Raw genomic sequence first — 18,546 nt, 5'->3', positions numbered from 1 at the left:
GTTTGGTTGCTTTCATTTATATTATAATCATCCATTGTCTTTGAAGTTTAAATAGTATTTTCTCAGTATAATCCCATTTTGAATGCCATTAGTTCATTCAAACTTCATTAGTTGGCAGCTCATCTGTTCACAGACCTCGCTTTGGGAAATTCAGAATTTCTCAGTGGCAATTTGGAAAACTTGAGTCAGTGTAATGGAGCAAATATTTCATGACCAGCTATGGGTGCATTTCACCTTTTGCTGTACTGCTTTCAAAGTGCCTATCCTGTAATCAAAAGGGCCTTTAATTGCTGGGACATAACCAAATCACTTGGTCTTCTGCACCATTTGTGGGCAGTACATGCAGAAGATATAGAATCAAATTATGTTTCCTGAAAGAGTGATGTGTGGAGCCCTGTAATCTTCACTAGATAAAGCTTGGTGTCTTTATGCTTCAGAGCAATACTTAATGAGAGGGTTCAAAAGGACAACAGATGTGTTCTGGAAAGCATAAAGAAATTGGTTGAGCTCTTTGGTGTTGTATTTGAAGATGTTCGTGTTAAGTCGTTTTACATAGTTCAGTGTGTTGAGTGATTTCATTATGTGCTTTCCTTCAGTTTTTCTCTGTATCAGGAAAAGTCTTTGTAGAGTCATTGCACTTGACTAGAAGTTACAGTACTTGAGGGCTGTGTGGTTTAGACTGGAAGAGATATGAGTGAGAGAGGTGCTGCTGCAAGAAAGAGCAGGCTTCTGTCTCAGCTTCAGCTGCTCCAAGGTCTTCTCGTGTGGACTAGTTATTTTATCATCTCAGCGGGGTGCTTACTGAGTCTCTCTTTACTGAGTAGAGAGAGCCTAAATTAAAGAGAGCTTAAAGTAAATCCCTAGATCCTTGGCTAACATTAGATGAGGTGCATTCCCTGTCATGCAGTATTTTACATTATTTGCATAAAATAATGAAAAACATTTGATGATTCTTTGTGCTAAGACTCATGTTCCAGTTACAATGGTTATTTTCATCACCAAGCAAGCTAGGGACAAGACCATCTCTATAATAGTTCATAAGCAGCCCAGGCACGATGCAGTTTTACGTTTCTTCAGTAGCAGGTGTCTCTGCAGAAGCGAGTTCTGTGGTTGAGTTTTTCAAGTGAAAATTGCAAATTTTAAATTGAATTTCTGATCTTGCATGTGTTCAGAGTGGTGATCTAAGTACATCTTTTTGATGCATCTTTTAATTGGGCTGAAAGTTTGATAACCCATTTGGCAAGAAGACTGCTGCACTCGGTTGCTTGGCTGCCAGGAGTTGTGCTCTGTCTCAGTTTTCGTGCTTTGTTTTTAGATGATCTTAAGAGGTACTGACTGACCCAGAAGGATGCGGGCCTGGTGTTCTGCCTTAGTTTTCTCAACAATGCAAAGCTCTTCTAAATTTGGTCAGATGTTTTTTAAGGTAATCCAGGATTCCCCTCCATCTGCCACTTGCACAGCCTTGTGAAAATATCTTCCCCTTCATAGAAGCCAACTCAGTGACCTGTCAGGGACTCAGCTTTCTGATTCCTTATAGTAAAATCCTGTTATTTATCTAACACCTTACCAGGTTCAAAGTGATTATCTGGATGAACGTACCACCATTTCGGACCCAGTGAAAAAGGTCAGAAGTAGCATGAATTTGGTAGTTGTGTCCAAAGTTAAGAGGCTGGCATCCCAAACAAGTTGAACAGCTTCAGTATGGATGTGTAAGTGTGCAAGCAAAGAGGTGAAGTGGTATAATCTCAGCCTGGTGAAGGAGGGGTGATTTTCAGCTCACGAAGGGATTGCCTGTTTCAGGAAGCAACTCTCACTGCAGATGGAGTGCAACTCTCAAATCTCATCTGTTCATTACAGCGCAATGGACATTACTGATGATGTTTCCTGAGTTTGTACACCCTGTCCATTAAAGGCACTGTCAAACGGTCTGCTCTCTCCAATTCATAGAATTTTTTTAATTTTTAAGTTTATTCTAGTGAGAGCCTTTACTTTTTAGTTAGATAGTCGGAACTGTCTCAACTGTCTTTACTAAAGCCTTTGACACTGTTGCCCACAGCATTCTCCTGGAGAAACTGGCTGCTCATGGCCTGGATGGGTGTACACTTCACTGGGTAAAGAGCTGGCTGGACGGCTGGGCCCAAAGAGTGGTGGTGAATGGAGTTTACTCCAGTTGGCGGCCGGTCACAAGCGGTGTTCCCCAGGGCTCTGTGTTGGGGCCAGTTCTGTTTAATATCTTTATCAATGATCTGGACGAAGGGATCAAGTGCACCCTCAGTAAGTTTGCAGATGACACCAAGTTGGGCGGGAGTGTTGATCTGCTTGAGGGGAGGAAGGCTCTGCAGAGGGACCTGGACAGGCTGGATGGATGGGCCGAGGTCAATTGTATGAGGTTTAACAAGGCCAAGTGCAAGGTCCTGTACTTGGGCCACAGCAACCCCATGCAATGCTACAGGCTTGGGGAAGAGTGCCTGGAAATTTCCCCGTTGGAAAAGGACCTGGGGGTGTTGGTCGACAGCCAGCTGAATATGAGCCAGCAGTGTGCCCAGGTGGCCAAGAAAACCAATGGCATCCTGGCTTGTATCAAAAATAGCGTGGCCAGCAGGACTAGAGAAGTGATCGTGCCCCTGTACTTGGCACTGGTGAGGCCGCACCTTGAATCCTGTGTTCAGTTTTGGGCCCCCCACTACAAGAGAGACATTGAGGTGCTGGAGCGTGTCCAGAGAAGGGCAACGAAGCTGGTGAAGGGTCTGGAGCACAAGTCTGATGAGGAGCGGCTGAGGGAGCTGGGATTGTTTAGCCTGGAGAAAAGGAGGCTGAGGGGAGACCTTCTTGCTCTCTACAACTACCTGAAAGGAGGTTGTAGAGAGGTGGGGGTTGTTCTCTTCTCCCAAGTAACAAGTGATAGGACGAGAGGAAATGGCCTCAGGTTGCATGAGGGCAGGTTTACATTGTATATTAGGAAAAATTTCTTCACCGCAAGGGTTGTCAAGCGTTGGAACAGGTTGCCCAGAGAAGTGGTTGAGTCACCATCCCTGGAAGTATTTAGAAGACATGTAGATGTGGTGCTTAGGGACATGGTGTAGTGGTGGACTTGGCAGTGCTAGGTTAACGGTTGGACTCAATTGTCTTAGGAGTTTTTTGCAGCCTAAATGATTCTATGATTCTATATAAACTCAAGAAACACTGGTGTGTGAAGAACCAAATTCTAGTCCATGACAATGAGAAGTTAAGGAGAGGATGTCAGATGTGCTATAAAGCAATCTGTTGGGCATCCACAATGCCATCAATATCTATGTGCATCATTCACTTTTTAGAGTTCTGGCTTTTTTGAAACCTTGCTGGTACTTTTTTCATCAAGAAATAGATGTGGAAATACAATACACTTCATTCTTAGTTCTTCTGCAAGACATGACTTTGCTTACCATGGTATGTATTACTTTAAACATTCAGTTCTAATGGGTCTGTGCATTTTATTGTAAAGAATAGAAAAATGTTTCTGTTTTCTGAAATTTTCCTTTCTTTGAAAGGTAGCTGTAGCTCACCAAAAGACAGGTTATTTGTGTAGGACACTCATTCACTTCATGAAAAATACGTTACTTAAAATGTAGAAGAGATCATTAGGAGAAAATGATTAACAGCAGTTACTACTTTCCGACAAAAATATTAGTTTTGCAGGTACATTGCTACATTTTGTCCAATTCTGGTGGACTTAAATGGTAAAATTCAGATCTATACACAGAAATAATAATAAAAAAGAATAATGTTATTTTTTGGAAGAGTGTGGGAACTGTCTGTGAGGCAGTGTTAGAAGAAACTTGAAATTTTTTGGTAGGTTTCTGATATGTTTCCAGAGATTTGAAACAACTGTGTACTAACCGTTGAGACACTGCAATAATGTCAAGAGCTCATTAAATTTAGCTGCATGATTGATTGTTTGGGCAGTTATAAAAGCAGCTAATCTCCCTGTAATAACTTTTTCTTGTTCCCATTAGATAATTTTTGGGGGGCAACACCATACTCTTGGTAGTGGGTGCTGTCTGCAGCTACATCAATGGATTACACAGGTATTTTATAAAATAAGCTTTTAATTAATTTCCCCAGTAACAATTAATTTTCCTAAATGAATATAATCTTTGCAAATTAATTGTTTTAGAACTTGATAACCAGCTTATAGCTATATGCTTTTAAAGAGTTTTCATGAACTCTGTTTAACAGGGTTGCAGTTTGTTCTTTGAGTTGTTTTGTATACAGCTGTAAGTGATATTATTTGAATCTATCCTCATTTATATTTTTAAAAAGTAAAAAAATCACAGTACCATCAGGTATCAGTGTACTTCTGAAGTTCTCCAGGAACAGGCTGGTGAGATTTGGTAGACCACAATCTCTGTCCCTTCCCCTGTCTTCCCTCTCCACCTTTTCCCAGCGGTCTGACCCCACTGTATGGCTGCGACTTGCTGTTGGGGACGTTACCCACTGTGCCGGCTGCCATGAAAGATGTCATCTGAGGGGCTGGGACAGCTCTTGTGGCAGCCTTTCCCTCCCCAGCTCCGACTGGGAGGCGCTGGGTGCAGGTCGCCCTCCCACCTTCCTGGGGAAGGGCAAGGGGTGGGGGAGGTGGAGGTGCAGAGCAACCAAGAAGGTGCAGAGCAGAATAGGGCAGTGGTGTAATATTAAGGAAATTGTGATGATTGTAGTCGTTTTGCTACGTACCAATTTTGAAATGTCGTATTCTGTACGATAAGAATTGGGATATTGCTGTGGTACTAGTGCAACAAAGTAATGCCTCTAGGCATGAACAAACATCTGTACCAGCTTTTAAACATTTAAGAGAATATTTAAACAATCATCAAAAGGCATAATCTTATGTTAAACTTGTTTCATGTTACTCTTGTTGTTTTAATACTGTTTTTCTCTATGTTGTGGTAGGACTAACAGTAGCAGAAGGAATGGAAATTAATCTGACTTCTCTGTAGTATTCTCTGCTAGTGCCAAGGCTTTTTTCCTGAACCTGTAACTTATGTGTTAAGTGGTGACAGATCCTCTAACATCTAAATGATAGTCGGTAAAACAAACAATTTTAAAATTGCCAGGAGAAAGAAGAGTATAATATAATGTAAACAGTTTATCCTAATGAAGTTGTAATGAAGTTCTGTAATAGAATAAAAAGGCATGTTTCCTGGTGTGCAAGCCTTTGCTATATAATCTTTTAAAAAAGTAGTACATTAGTAAGTATTTCAGTAAAACACTGTTATTTTTCTACTGATATCAATTTTGACCTTCTCTTTATTAGGTCTAAGCACCTTAAAGCTTAATAAAAACTGAGGGAAAGGCACTCTGAATCTAACTAGAATGGTTTAAAGTAGTGCTTCTCTTAGCTTCTGGTTAGCATCTCCTCTTTCCACTCAGTCTCCACGCAGGAGGTAGTTAAAAGGACCAAATGAGGGGCTCTTCGAAGGAAAATGAGTTGCTCTATGTTGCCCATCTATCTCCAACAGCGTGACTCCCTTACCTTGGGCTCACTGCAGTGAAGCGTGTGCCAAGCGCTCGCGCGAGCTGCTTTGCTGCTGCGAGGCAAAGCCGAATAAAAGGTAACCTCTGACAGCGGGACAGGGTAGACATCTGCAGTGAGAACTTCTTTAAGTTGCTAAGTCCTTCCTTTCCTGTGACACAGAAGTATCTATGCCTTTTCAGGAAGCTTCACTGACAAGTAATTCCGTCGCAGCATGAACTCCTTCATTCAACAGATAACATAATCCCTGCTTTCACTCCTTTCCAAACAATTCTGATTACATGTCTTTCCTAGCATGCCTACATAAAACATTAATTGTTAAGAGCCCTTGTTACCCTGAGGAGTTAACTGTATCTTACGATGACAACCAGTGTCAGCTGTACATTGTGGAGGCTCCTATCTTGGGAAATGTGAGAGGCATTTTAGCTTACCATGCTATTTCCCCCTCCTCATGTTCTCAAGGGGGCTCTTACTTGCAAAGAAATGCGTGTAGTTCACAATGTTATTGAAAACTCTGCCAAAGTAGTGGAAAGATACAGAAATACTGATGTTAAATGACATCATATGCAAGGTGCCAGGATTTATGCATAAACATAAATAATTATAATTAATTCTAAATATTTTTTCGTCAGTTAGTAAACACCAATTAACACTGTATATGTATATATTAAAAAAAAAATTTGTAGGTGTCTGCTAGTCATACATCATTTTTAAGAAAAGAAATGCACACTTCCTGAGCGCATTCTCTAATGCGTGTTTCTCCTGGCTGCAGTATTGGCTTCCTCAGCTCTTTCCTGCTCCTGCCTGCAGTTTCACCAGCAGAACAGAGAGGGCACTTACGGGCTCGGGCATGTGGATCAGGAAATTTTTGAGGCTGAAAAATAACCATTTGTCTGTTGTACATAACTTACAGTAAGTCTGAGCATGCTATAATTTCTAGTAATTTTTAAATTTGTCCATTTAACTCTAATTATCAGATACACCGCTTAATACTTAGGCGGTTGCAATAGTGGGAAAACCATGCTGTTTATTTCTGAATTATGAAAATACATTATTTATTTCTACTCTTTTAAACCTGTCCCTTTACTAGTTTTTAGCACTTAACCAGAATTTCATCATGTTCTGATACTGTTTATAATTTTCACCAGTATGAATGATTACTGGATACAGTGGCTTTCATGACACTGCCTTGCACAGAATATTATGCTTGGAATATTATTTTAATACATGTGCTTTGCAGCAAGGAAATTATTTCAACCCCTGTAAACTTTTAAAGACAAATATCTCCTGCAGTTCCTTTTTGGATACTAAGGTAATATCAAACCTTGTAATTCTTCAGCGATTATGAGCTCTGGAAGAAAAAGAGGCAAGCAGAAATCCTCATGGTGGAGATGAAATCTTGGATGACATCCGTAACATGAGCTAAGGAGTTATGTTCAGAAGTCTAGTATAAGACATCAGCACAGACTCCTAAGAAAATTTATTGTTATTTTAGTATTTACTACATTTGTAATGCTCTTGTAGGATAAGTAACCAGATTTAAATTTCAGCCCACATATGGATTTAATATTTAGAGATGTTAGCATTTTTGTAGTTTTCATTTGCAACACTGTATTTCAAGTATATTTCTAATTCTGCATTTTCGATGTATGCTAATTTGAACAGTTCACAACTACTTCACATTTATTCATCAGTTATAAAGATGGGGGGTTCCAATCATGCTGATTGAATTGACTGCGCTGTTAGGAGTTTGCAGGGTGTAACAGGCTATGAGTTGATCTCTGTGTGGCTTAAGCTGATTTAGGCAGGTGTGAACCCCAGCTGCCTGCTCCTGCCGCTGTTCAGTCCTTGGGAGGGGAAAATAGTTACTTTCAGATGGGTCGGGTCTATGATGTGTTTTCCTGTGCATCTCTGTGCCAGTGGAAGACACATGGCAGTAATCAGCAAAAAAAGGTGCTGGAGAGGAGGAGCAGTGACTACAGAAGTTGATGTTGTCTGAAAGTAATTCATGAAGCTTCAGCCTGAACTGAGACACGACCCAGTGACGAGCAAACCTGCACAGCAAGATGTGTAACTGTCATGAAGAACTCATCAGCTTGTAGTAGTGTCGCTGTGACCCAATCTTAGACAATCTTAGACTTTAAATATAGATTTAAAGTGCAGATTTTTAAATTTGATTCAGTACGGTCCAGTGGTATAATATAAAACTCTTCCATGTGTTGCCAATGAATATCCTGGACCCTGTAGCGTATATTAACAATAAATATAATTTTTTATATGCATATAAATATCTGAAAATTTGAAATGATAGCAATTTTGCAGGTTGTTTGTAGTTCTGAAGTGGATGAATATTTAAAACAGCAAGAACAAAGCCCTGTATAGCATTTTAGCATTTTGGGGGCCCAAATTTAATTAAACGGGCCTGTTTCAGCTATTTCAGAAGTATTTTACTCTGACCTAACATGGTGAATTTAAAGAAACATGGAAAAGTTTACTCCTTGTTAATCATATATTTTAAAGCTATTCCTGGTATAATTTAGGATAAAGTTGGAGTTACGTGTAGAACAAATGCTAAAGTATATTTTTCTTATCATTTAAAGTTTCCTGAGAGTGTGTGTATAGGTTTGGTTTTGTATGCATAGAACCATAGAATAGTTTGGGTTGGAAGGGACCTTTACAGGTCATCTAGTCCAACCCCTCTGCAATGAGCAGGGACAGCTTCAACTAGATCAGGTTGCTCAGAGCCCCGTCCAACCTGACCTTGAATGTTCCCAGGGATGGGGCATCTACCACCTCTCTGGGCAACCTGTGCCAGTGCCTCACCACCCGCATTGTAAAAAATTTCTTCCTTAAATCCAGTCTAAATCTGCCCTCCCTTAGTTTAAAACCATTGCTCCTTGTCCTGTCACAACAGGCCTTGCTAAAAAGTCTGTCCCCGTCTTTCCTATAGGCCCCCTTTCAGTACTGGAAGGCTGCTATAAGGTCTCCCCGCAGCCTTCTCTTCTCCAGGCTGAACAACCCCAACTCTCTCAGCCTGTCCTCATAGCAGAGGTGCTCCAGCCCTCGGATCATTTCCGTGGCCTCCTGTGGACCTGCTCCAACAGGTCCCTGTCTTTCCTGTGCTGAGGGCTCCAGAGCTGGACGCAGTACTGCAGGTGGGGTCTCACCAGGGCAGAGTAGAGGGGCAGAATCACCTCCCTCGACCTGCTGGCCACCCTTCTTTTGATGCAGCCCAGGATGCGGTTGGCTTTCTGGGCTGCGAGTGCACGTTGTTGGCTCATGTCCAGCTTTTCGTCCATCAGTATCCATACAGTATTCAGAAGCATTGCATGTTGTTTAGGGTGTTACTTGACAAAGTAATTTTATTTTGTCTGTTTTTTCCTCAAGACTAAGCTGCATGTATAACATACATGTTAACTGTAACTATTTTCAGCAATTTTATTGAAAAATAGCAGGCCACAGGGAGGAGATGGCTTCCACGTGCAGTCAGAAAGTTGTTCTGCTGGTGCGGGCACTAATTTTGGCCTCTCTTCACCACCCAGCTGCTGATTTCAGTGGATCTTGCAGGAATGTAATTCTCTGAGACTTGAAGCTTTGCTGAATTTGGTTGAAACCAGGCTATAAGTTCTAGAGGTGTAGGTGATTGACAAAGAACTCTCGTTTCTTTAGGAAATGAAACTCAAAAGCATAAGAATATTTTATTCTGTGTAAGTTTGTTCATTTCCCAGAGTTAACGGTTATAAATGTAGTGTTCTTGCCTGTGTCAGACTAGCATGCAAACTAATATGATCAGAAAGAGGAATCTAATTGTGGGGCTTTTTTGATTGCTGCGATTGAGAAATGAGGATCGCTTCAGCTAATGGGAGAAAGCTGGCAAGAACAGATTTTGTGTGAAACAGAATTTCAGCTTCAAGTTTTTGGGATAATATTATTTCCTGATAAAAATCTACGCTGGTCAAAGTCACGTTAGGAACACATTTGTGCAACTTGGGGATGGTGAAAACAAGACTAGAGAAAAGTTGCAGTTGTCCAGAACTGAGCATTTTAAGTACAGGAAGTTTATGGTTGAAATCACACTGATAAGAGAACCATGAATGCTAAGGGAAAGGAAGAATGAGGCAAGGCAACTAAAGAACTCATACAAAAGATGATAAAGCCAGGGATAAAAGTTATCCTTGGTGCTTACAAGTTAGATTTGGGAGTTGAATGAGAATGTGGTAAGCTCAATGATTTGATGTCATTGCACTTTAATTACATGCACTTACATTCATTCTTTGGTTGTAAATACCCTGAAAAGTTATATTACACTCAAAGAGTTGTAAGCAGGGCAAGGTGAAATAGCTGCTAATTCCCTATAGAAACACCAAAATACCCCAAATGAAAACAACCTGACACAAAATCAACCTTAATTGTAGATACATGAAAGAATATCTACATTATTTTTGTCAAAGTCATTTGAACAGAAACAGATGGGTGCAGACCACACAGTCTATGAGGGTTAATCACTGAGATATTTTACTCACTGGAAGTTACTGGGAATATGTGCATCTGTAAAAACAGTAATGAATGCAAGATCAAGTTATTGTTCAGGACTGCAAATCAACTTCTGAAATCTGTTTCCATTCTAAATTTTACTCCAACATCTACATGACTGAGTTGCAATTGTATTACTTTGGCACTAGTCTCAGCTATTTATTATTTCATTAAAGGCATAACGTATATCTGGATTTGTTAGATTATGTGGTGTTCTTTGTTCCAAGAAATTGGACATTTGTCTCTCTAATTTCTGTTAATTTATCATCAATCTAGAAGAATTGCTAGGCAAACAGATACACCTTTTAAATAAATGTAGGGGGAAAATACTTCTTTTCATAATGTAGTTTAGTACAGTGTAGTTCTATATAGATTCTGTATGCAAATGCAGTGTGCTAGGCTGTTCTAGGATCTAGTACTTCACCAACTCAGAAGAGTTGAGGTTGGAAGTCACCTCTGGAGATCAGCTAGTTCAACCTCCTTGCTCAAAGCACGGTCCACTGGAGCAGGTTGCTCAGGGCTTTGGTTGAGTTTTGAGTACCTCCAAGGATGGAGGCTTCACTGGGCCTGACCACTCTCACAAGAAAAAAGTTATTTCTTAGACTTAAAGAGAATTTCATGTATTTCCAGTTGTGCCCGTTGCCTCCTTTCCTATCACTGGGTGCCACTGAGAAGAGTCCCACTCAGTCGTCTTAGTTCTCCCCATCAGGACTTTATTTATACACATTGCTAAGATCCCCTCCTGGGTCTTCTCTTCTCCAGACTGAACAACCCCAGTTATCTCAGCCTCTCCTCCAAGCCCTTGATCGTCTTTGTGGTCCTTCGCTGGACTCTTTCTGGTACGCCCATATATATATATATATATATATGTTTATATATTAATTTTCACTCTCATGAAGCTTGTTCTTCTCAAGAATATTGCCTATTAAAACATTAACTATATTAATTCTCTTTGTACAGAGTATTTCTGGTGAGGTGTTGGTCAAGAACATACTCCCCTAATTTTTGCTTCACTCCTCAGTTTCAGAACACCCTTTGGTGGGAAGGGGTTTTATTTTGTTTTGTTAATAGATCTCTGAAGAATTTGATCAAATACCCTAGGTGCCTGCACCAGTCTTTACCACAATTAGCCTTGTACGAGCTAGAGGCTGTTTATATCTGAAAGGCAGAGAAACTTGAAGTATTTTAGTTTCCAAGTGCCTGAGCACTGTGAAGGATTACAAGTGACTCCACGTCGTGTCTAATCACTCTCACAGTGGGAAGGTACTAAGTTGTCCTCGTGTCCTGCCGTACTGCGTGTCTGTCTTACTCCTGGTTCTCGGACAGAGCCAACCTGGGTATTTAAACAGAGCTGGACGTACGCTTTTACTGACTGATAAATGTTTTGGATTTATTTCATGGAGAATTTTCTATATTCCCTGCTTTGAAAAGCTCTATCTAAGAAGGCTTTCTAGTTCACAAGCAATACGAAGCCTTTTAAGATACAGGATTTTTTTTTTTTGATCTATGTTTGTTTTTTCGTATGAAAATTTTTCATTAGTCAAATTCTTGACTTTCAAAAACTTGTAGAGAAATTTTCTTTGTGAAAACTGTGACTATTGAAAAAAATACAGTCAATCTAACTGCAAATATTCCCTAGTAATTAGAAATGAACTATAAAATCTGCCAAATGGCTGTTAGTTATTCTGTTAAAACACAATAATGAAAATCAAGGTTTCAAAAGTCATCGAAGTGCACGTCCACCCAGGCAGGCCTAATTCAGCAAGACGTGCCCTGCTGAGGGCATGCTGATTTTCTCAAGAGGCCTCCAAAACCAAAGCAAATCTAGAAAACAAAAAAGCCCCCAGACCTCCAACTGTCTGAGTGTTAAAGTCATGGTTGGGGGGGCTTAAAGCTGAGCTATGTCAGGAAATGGGAAACGAACTGAAAATACGGCACTGTCACGTTTAATACATTTCTTGTGGCGTGTACACTGAGTATTTACCATGTCTCACGGCAGAAATTGTCTCTTGTAGGGCCTAATCACTGAAGCTGTTCATTTTTCCCTTATTGGTCAGAATCCAAGTGTAACCTTTCAGCAGCAATCCGTTTGACAGTGTTTCTGTTACTGTTTGAACGTGCTGATGCCGTACACCAGAGTACGGTTTCAGGGGAAGGGCGCGTGACTGCGCGAGGCAGGCTGTGCGAGCGCCCGTGCCGCTGCGAGCAGAGCACAGACCTCGGGTGGGAACGTGCTGCAGAAGCACCGAGCACCATCGTCCTAAGGAACCACACCAAGCCTCTCGCTTTTGTGGCCCCCCCCACCCCGGTAAATGCAAAATAAGGAAAAAAAGCTGCTGCGAAAGGCTTGTGTTGAAGAAGATAGATCTAAATGCTATTTTCAGAATATGAAGATGATGCTTAGACCCCACTCCTCCTTGATTCTGATGTGGTGTCTTCATGGTCAGTGGAGATGTCTCATTGACTTCAGTTAATTTGGGGGTATTTTACTTTAGTCCTAATACTGAGTAATAATAACTTAAAAATGAGCTGTCTTTAAGGAAGCATCACGACTTTCAATTCTATTTATCCCCTTTAAGTGTAGGTTATGCATGTGATACTCTATGTGTCTCTGTACTGAGCAATTGAGTCCATAGTGTTACCCAACCAGATGCACGGGTTTGCAAAAAATAAATTTGCTTAATTTAAATGCACCTTACAATACAGAAAAAAAAAAAAATCCCAAACTTGATTTTTTAGAAGTCGTTATCTTTAGAATATTTGTTGTGATTCCTTCAGAATATTTTGTTTCAGGAAGGTAGTTTCTTGTTCGTGTGATATGTTGTCTGGAGTTTCCTCCTGCTCTTTTCTTCCTCTTGTAATTATTATTAAGCCAGACGAGTATTTTTTTTAAATTCAGGAAGGAGCAACCCTCCCAAATAATTAGATGTCTCTGTAGCCCTCGGGTATTGTACTTACTTTCTATGTATATACATTTTTTGTGTGTGTGCTTTTTTCTAGTTAGATACTATTTGAAATGAGAAGGTGGCTGTGTGGCAGCCTAACAGAATGATGTTTTTACAGCTGATAATTGAGGGTTTATGTTTTATAGCCTGGGATGTGACCTGGAGACCTGGGAGTACCAGAATATACAGAATAGGGTTGGAGGTGTGTCCCCATTGCTCGGTGTCGGAGCTGCCTGCCAGTTGTGTTTCAAAGGGCTGATGAGTTTGAGAAATGAGCCTGGACCAGCTCTTCCAATAAGATGCACTGTAAAATAGTTGTTCTTCACTCTTTTAGGACGGTGCAACAGTAAGGTACTGCTGTTTCATTTGTCAGTTAGTTTTTTTTAATATCTCAGTCTCTCAAGCGTTGTGTGTCCTTGATAGCAGCGGACTCTCCTCAAGAGCTTTAAGGCTGTTCCGTGGCTCCGTTACAGTGTGTTGTAGCATTGTTTGCTGTGGTTAAGATAACATGAAAAATGGAGGGAGAGACTTGACAAGTGTTTTTTGAGAAAACAAATGTAGGATGTTGAAGTGCTTAACTATATGTATATATATGGAATTTGTGAACTAGAAAATCAAGGGTTTAATTTTTTCTGTTATTCTTCCATATTCTTCTGAGACTGGCAGGTGATCCCCGTCTTGGCTCAGTTATCTTCTACATTTGCCAACTGTAACCATTTAATCATGATCAAACAACAGTGCTTTAACATGAACCTATATAATCTCTTGTTTAATAACACATACTAGTGTTTCTTTTGATCTTATCAGTCTAGAGATTGCTTGAGGCTTGCTGACAGAAAAAAATCAGGAGCTTCTAGCAGCTGAAGTGGTGTAGGTGTAGCTAAATTGGCCCAGTGCCCAATAAGGATCTGGCAAATTGTTTTCTACATTTTCATAAAGCCTGTCAATTTTAAAGCAGCAGCAATGTTGCATTGCTTCAGAAGTTACTTAATTTCAACTAGAAAAATAATCACTATGTGGATGGCCAAGGTTATAATAAGAGTTTTCACCAATACTTTTGATAGCTCACGAAGTTCTCCCCAAATACAGTGGATTTCAAGTAGAGGAGGACACCAAGTGTTGTAAAGGTTTTGATTTAACAGGATTTACTATAGAAAGAAGGTAAAACATTGCATAACTTGAAATGTCCAGAGAGAGGTGGTTCCATTTTAGGATGATCAATTGGCATGTGTCTTTTGGGATCGCTAGAAATTTGAGCTCGGTAAAAGACAACCACTGTTTTCCATAAGTCATTATGCTTTTGTACAAAAACAAATTAGCTGTTTTCAACGTGAAATACCTTTTATGTCTTTGTTTTAAAAACTTTAATAATGATGTTTCTGTGCAGGAACTGTGTGACTTCTTTAATAAGCAATGGCAACACTGAGAATTGAATAGCTCATTTTTGCTACTCACTGCAGTTCTTAGGAATTGAAGGGTGCTATTAATAGAAAAATAAGGGATATTATAAAGATTACTATTTACATGGAAATTAAAAAAAAAAAGTAGATCACAATTTTTTCGTTAGCGTGTAAAAGAGAAGAGGTAGTATATGACTTCAGAGTAACCAGATGGTGCCAACCTTTGTAGATAGTGGTCCCCAGCAAGTACTGACAGTAATACCTGATTATGGTGCATGTGTTTTGTTAGGTCTGTGTCAGATCTTGGACTCGGAGTATTGGTCGTTCCAGACCTGTATGTGCTTGAGGAAACTCAGAGTGCTTTGCGTTCTCCGTTGGCTCCTTCTGTCTCTATGGGGGATTCAAATATTAAGGATTTTGTGGCTAAATACAGAGGTTAGTTGTTCAAAACGCCCTGGCTCTGTCTGAGGGGCTCTTTGGTCCTCTGAGGTGCCATCTGTGAGACAGAGACAGGAACGAGGGACTTTGAGACACAGAAAGCTGGGTGGTTGCGATAGTGCCAGAGCTGCTGCAGGATTTGGGAGTATATTTTCCCTTCAGCCTTTTCACTGTATTTTCACTATAGCCTTAATAAGCCATTTGACAGATCTGAAGTATGTATTATATTCAATACTGAAATTTTTAAAAAGAGCAAAGGATTCAGAAGCTTTTGCTGAGGTGTGTACAAATGCATGTTCTAGTATATGCAGTGTGTTCATTTAAAATACACATGTGAATAATACTATTTTCATGAATGCTGACACTGCGGGAGACCATTATAATCACCCACTCATTTACTGGTTAAGACTGGCCAGTGAATCTCACCACATTGTGCATCAAGTGTACAACTCATGGTACTCGAAACAGTCTGATCGTATTTGGTTAATTAATCTTACTAACTGGAGAAAAAGTTGCCTTCTGAGTAGTCTGAATTTGGCAGACTTCACGTCCTCACCATCATACGTTTTTTTTCTGTCAAACTGAAGAATAGTTTTTACTCATCCAGGCTCTTGTAGTGATATTCGAGCCACATCCGCATCTTCTCCTGAATAAACCAAAAGCATTGAGGTACTGGCATCTTTAGTTTTATGGCAAGTCATGTATGCTGGGCATTGAATTGCTCTTTTTACCTGCCTCTTCTGGTTTTTTTAGCTCTCTAGCTGGTGAGAATAAAGTTATGCTAGTGTTGCTCTCAGGAGAATCCACTGTGCTAAGCCCAAAAAGACCAGCAGTCTAAGAGGTGGGAAAAAGCAGTGGGGGGCACAATAAAAACCTCCCCAAGTGATTTTTACTCTTGGAGGACTAAGGTGGAGAGTTGGAGAACAGACAGAAACTAGTTCAGTGCTCAGGAAAGCCACTTGCCAAACCCATTGCTGGTCTAATCTAGTAGTAAGTGGCTGCTACAGCCTTCCTCTGCACCGTGTCCGAGTGTAAGTGCTGTTTATAGCAGTGAACTCCGGCGGTATAGCTGATATTATTAGCAGCTTATGGGTTTAGGGCTGGAGTCCTGCCCTTTAGTCCTATATAGGCGAAGATGTAGCGGTCATATGTAAGAACTGCCTTGTCAGCAATGGTGACTAATTCCATCAGGTAATCATTTACTATGATTATTTTTTGCCTGGGGCATTAAATAATACTAAAAAGTAACTACTTACATTAGTAAGAGTGATCATCAGATCAGATTTCAAGTGGCTAAACATAATGCAACGTGACACCTATTTTCACTAACGTCTTTTGATACTACTTCTGGTATCTTTGTCTAATTAATCAGAAGGATTCTGTGATTTCCATCCCCTTTAACTACTCTAAAATTAAAAAAAGTTTTATGCTTTTTAACCAGATACTTTATTGTTGGAAAAGAATAGCATATCGGTTTTATAAAGACAGTCCATTGATTAGGACACTACGGTTTACATTATGTAATGTGCAGGTAGAAAAGAGGTATTCCATGCACATTTATTTCCTTGATCTTGTACTCTCAGGCCATTACATTAATCTGCATGTCTAGTTCCATTACTTTAATTTTTTAATTTTATTGGAAGGGAGCTTGCTTAAGAGATAATCTTCGTGGTAAGAGCTGTAGAAAGCATTTTTATTCGAGCAATAACATGACCTGAAATAAAATTCAGGAACCACAACCATCAGTTGAAAAATTCTTATGATTTACACCAAAATGTAATCATAGTGCAGTTTGCGTAGCTCTGTGGATTTATGGGTAAAGCTAGGTTTTTCTCAGTAGACCAAATAATAGATATGGAAAAATAATAGTAAGTCCACCTTCCCCTCTTTGTAACTTTTGGAAGAAATTGGCTCAAGTAATAATTATTGGAGGGACTTCTTTTAACTGCTAGTCAAATGTCATCAGGGATTTTAATTTTCCATGATTTTTACCAATAAAATTTTCCTCGGACAGACCTTAGCTGACAGTTCTTTTTTCTGTAGCATACAGCCTTCAAGAACTAGGAGTAGTAACTTTTTTTTTTTTTTTAAATCATTGAGTGTAGATATAGCTCTCACATACATCGCGAAGTGGTTGATCAAGAAGGTGATGGTTTCAGGCTTCATGAATATGCTGAAGTCAAGTGTTGATGTGCCAGTGGTTGAAACAGCCTCACGTCTTCTGTGAGCTGGATTTAACACTATTCAGTGTTGAACTGTAGCTCCAATACTCCAAAGGCTTCTACCAGCTGATATCACGGATCTGTCCCTTTTCCCTCCTCCTGTCTTCATTTACATAGATTAGGTGTATCTTCAGTGCTTTTCTTTTTAATTGCAAGGTCTGTGTTACTTTGACAGACTTCAGTCCTACTCTTTATTCTGACTGTATGGGATAACCAGCAGCCTCCAGTCAGAGACTGTTTTTACCCCAGGAAATCTCACTATAATGAAAATACTTAAGGAAAATACACGTAACCTTGGGATTAGGTAATATGCATAAAAAGTCAGAATACACGAGTCTCGCGAGTAGTTTTATTAGTTTTGTCAATGTTAGTTTTCCTTTCTTTGGTCCAATATTTCTATCTGGCTGTGAGGGCAAGTTGTCAGTGGGCTGCTGGTGTTAACTAACTGGGGCTGCTGGTAACTGCTTTCAGCCAGAGCTTTTTTTTTTTTTTCCTCAGAACTGGGAACTGCTGAATGTTGCTTTGTGATACTGTTTATATGAGGGCTAAGCTTTCCTGAAAAAAAAAAAAAAAAAAAAATATTGGCTTTGTCAGCCAGCAGAGATCTGGAGAAAGTACCTCAAGTTATGTCAGCAACTTTCCTCTTTTATTTATGAAGGTTTAGTATAGTACAGTAAAGTATAATGTAATCAATTAAATTGCAGTGCTCACCTTACACACCAAATATGCGAACCTGTCCTGGAGTATAGGGATTTTTCCTTGTAACCTGTGCACATCTCTTTAAAAATGTTCAAATATTTAGGGCATAGCACTCTCATTAGAAACATGTAGGTTGTCTGCTTGTTGTATCTGTTGCAGCTGGAAAGTTTCAAGGTCTGTGTGTTGCCAAGCACAATTTGTTGACCTTGTATCATAAATCAAAAAGTGATGGACTCTGCAAGAAAAATCCCAAATGAGACTTCCTGCTCACTAGATTTTAAGGCTTAAATTCACTCACTATTTAGAATTATATTTCTGTAGGCCTTAGTATTTTTTCTCTTTTTTAGTATAGTTATTTTTAAATCTAAATTAAGTATTGCATATTGTACTGAGGATGCTACAAAAAAAAAATCTATAGAATGAGGACAAGTTGAAAAAAGGCTTATTTTGAAAGTAGCTTAATTTTGGAGCACGGTGACCACTTGCCTTCTGTTTCTTGGTGCTGTGATAAGAAGGCAGTGACTGGGCTTTCCATGTTGGGCTGTGCATTTCATGTAGAACAGTCTGGTTTAGCTGCACATCTTGCTGCCCTTCGGTTGTGTAAATGTTGGGAGAGACAGTGTCAAACATGCCCAGAGCATTGCTAGGAGGTGTTTGTCTCTACTGATCTTAAAAGCCTCTGATAAAGGAGATTCCACAATCTCACAGGCAACTTGTTCTAGTTTATCACTACCCTGTAGAGAGACCTTTTCCTAACGTTTAACCTACGTTGTCTTCGCTGTAGATTTAGCTCTGTCTTT

At 39.8% G+C, this 18,546-nt stretch overlaps 1 protein-coding gene across 2 annotated transcripts in view; it reads left to right on the top strand.

Moving 5' to 3' along the window:
- TMEM135 (transmembrane protein 135) overlaps positions 1-18,546 on the top strand; it is a 189,022-nt gene that overhangs the window by 101,884 nt on the left and 68,592 nt on the right. Inside the window, exon 6 of one of the 2 annotated variants that reach the window (XM_075491147.1) lies at positions 10,805-10,881. The exons of the other annotated variant lie outside the window; for it this stretch is intronic. Within the exon in view, the coding sequence (XP_075347262.1) occupies positions 10,805-10,881 (77 nt within the window). The remainder of the gene's footprint in view (positions 1-10,804; positions 10,882-18,546) is intronic. 2 annotated transcript variants of the gene reach the window in all.

This window comes from Mycteria americana, chromosome 1 (genome assembly GCF_035582795.1).
Source record: "Mycteria americana isolate JAX WOST 10 ecotype Jacksonville Zoo and Gardens chromosome 1, USCA_MyAme_1.0, whole genome shotgun sequence".
In the NCBI taxonomy this organism is placed as follows: domain Eukaryota; kingdom Metazoa; phylum Chordata; class Aves; order Ciconiiformes; family Ciconiidae; genus Mycteria; species Mycteria americana.
Note: the sequence above shows the minus strand (reverse complement) of the source record. Positions and strands in the feature narration are given on the sequence as shown.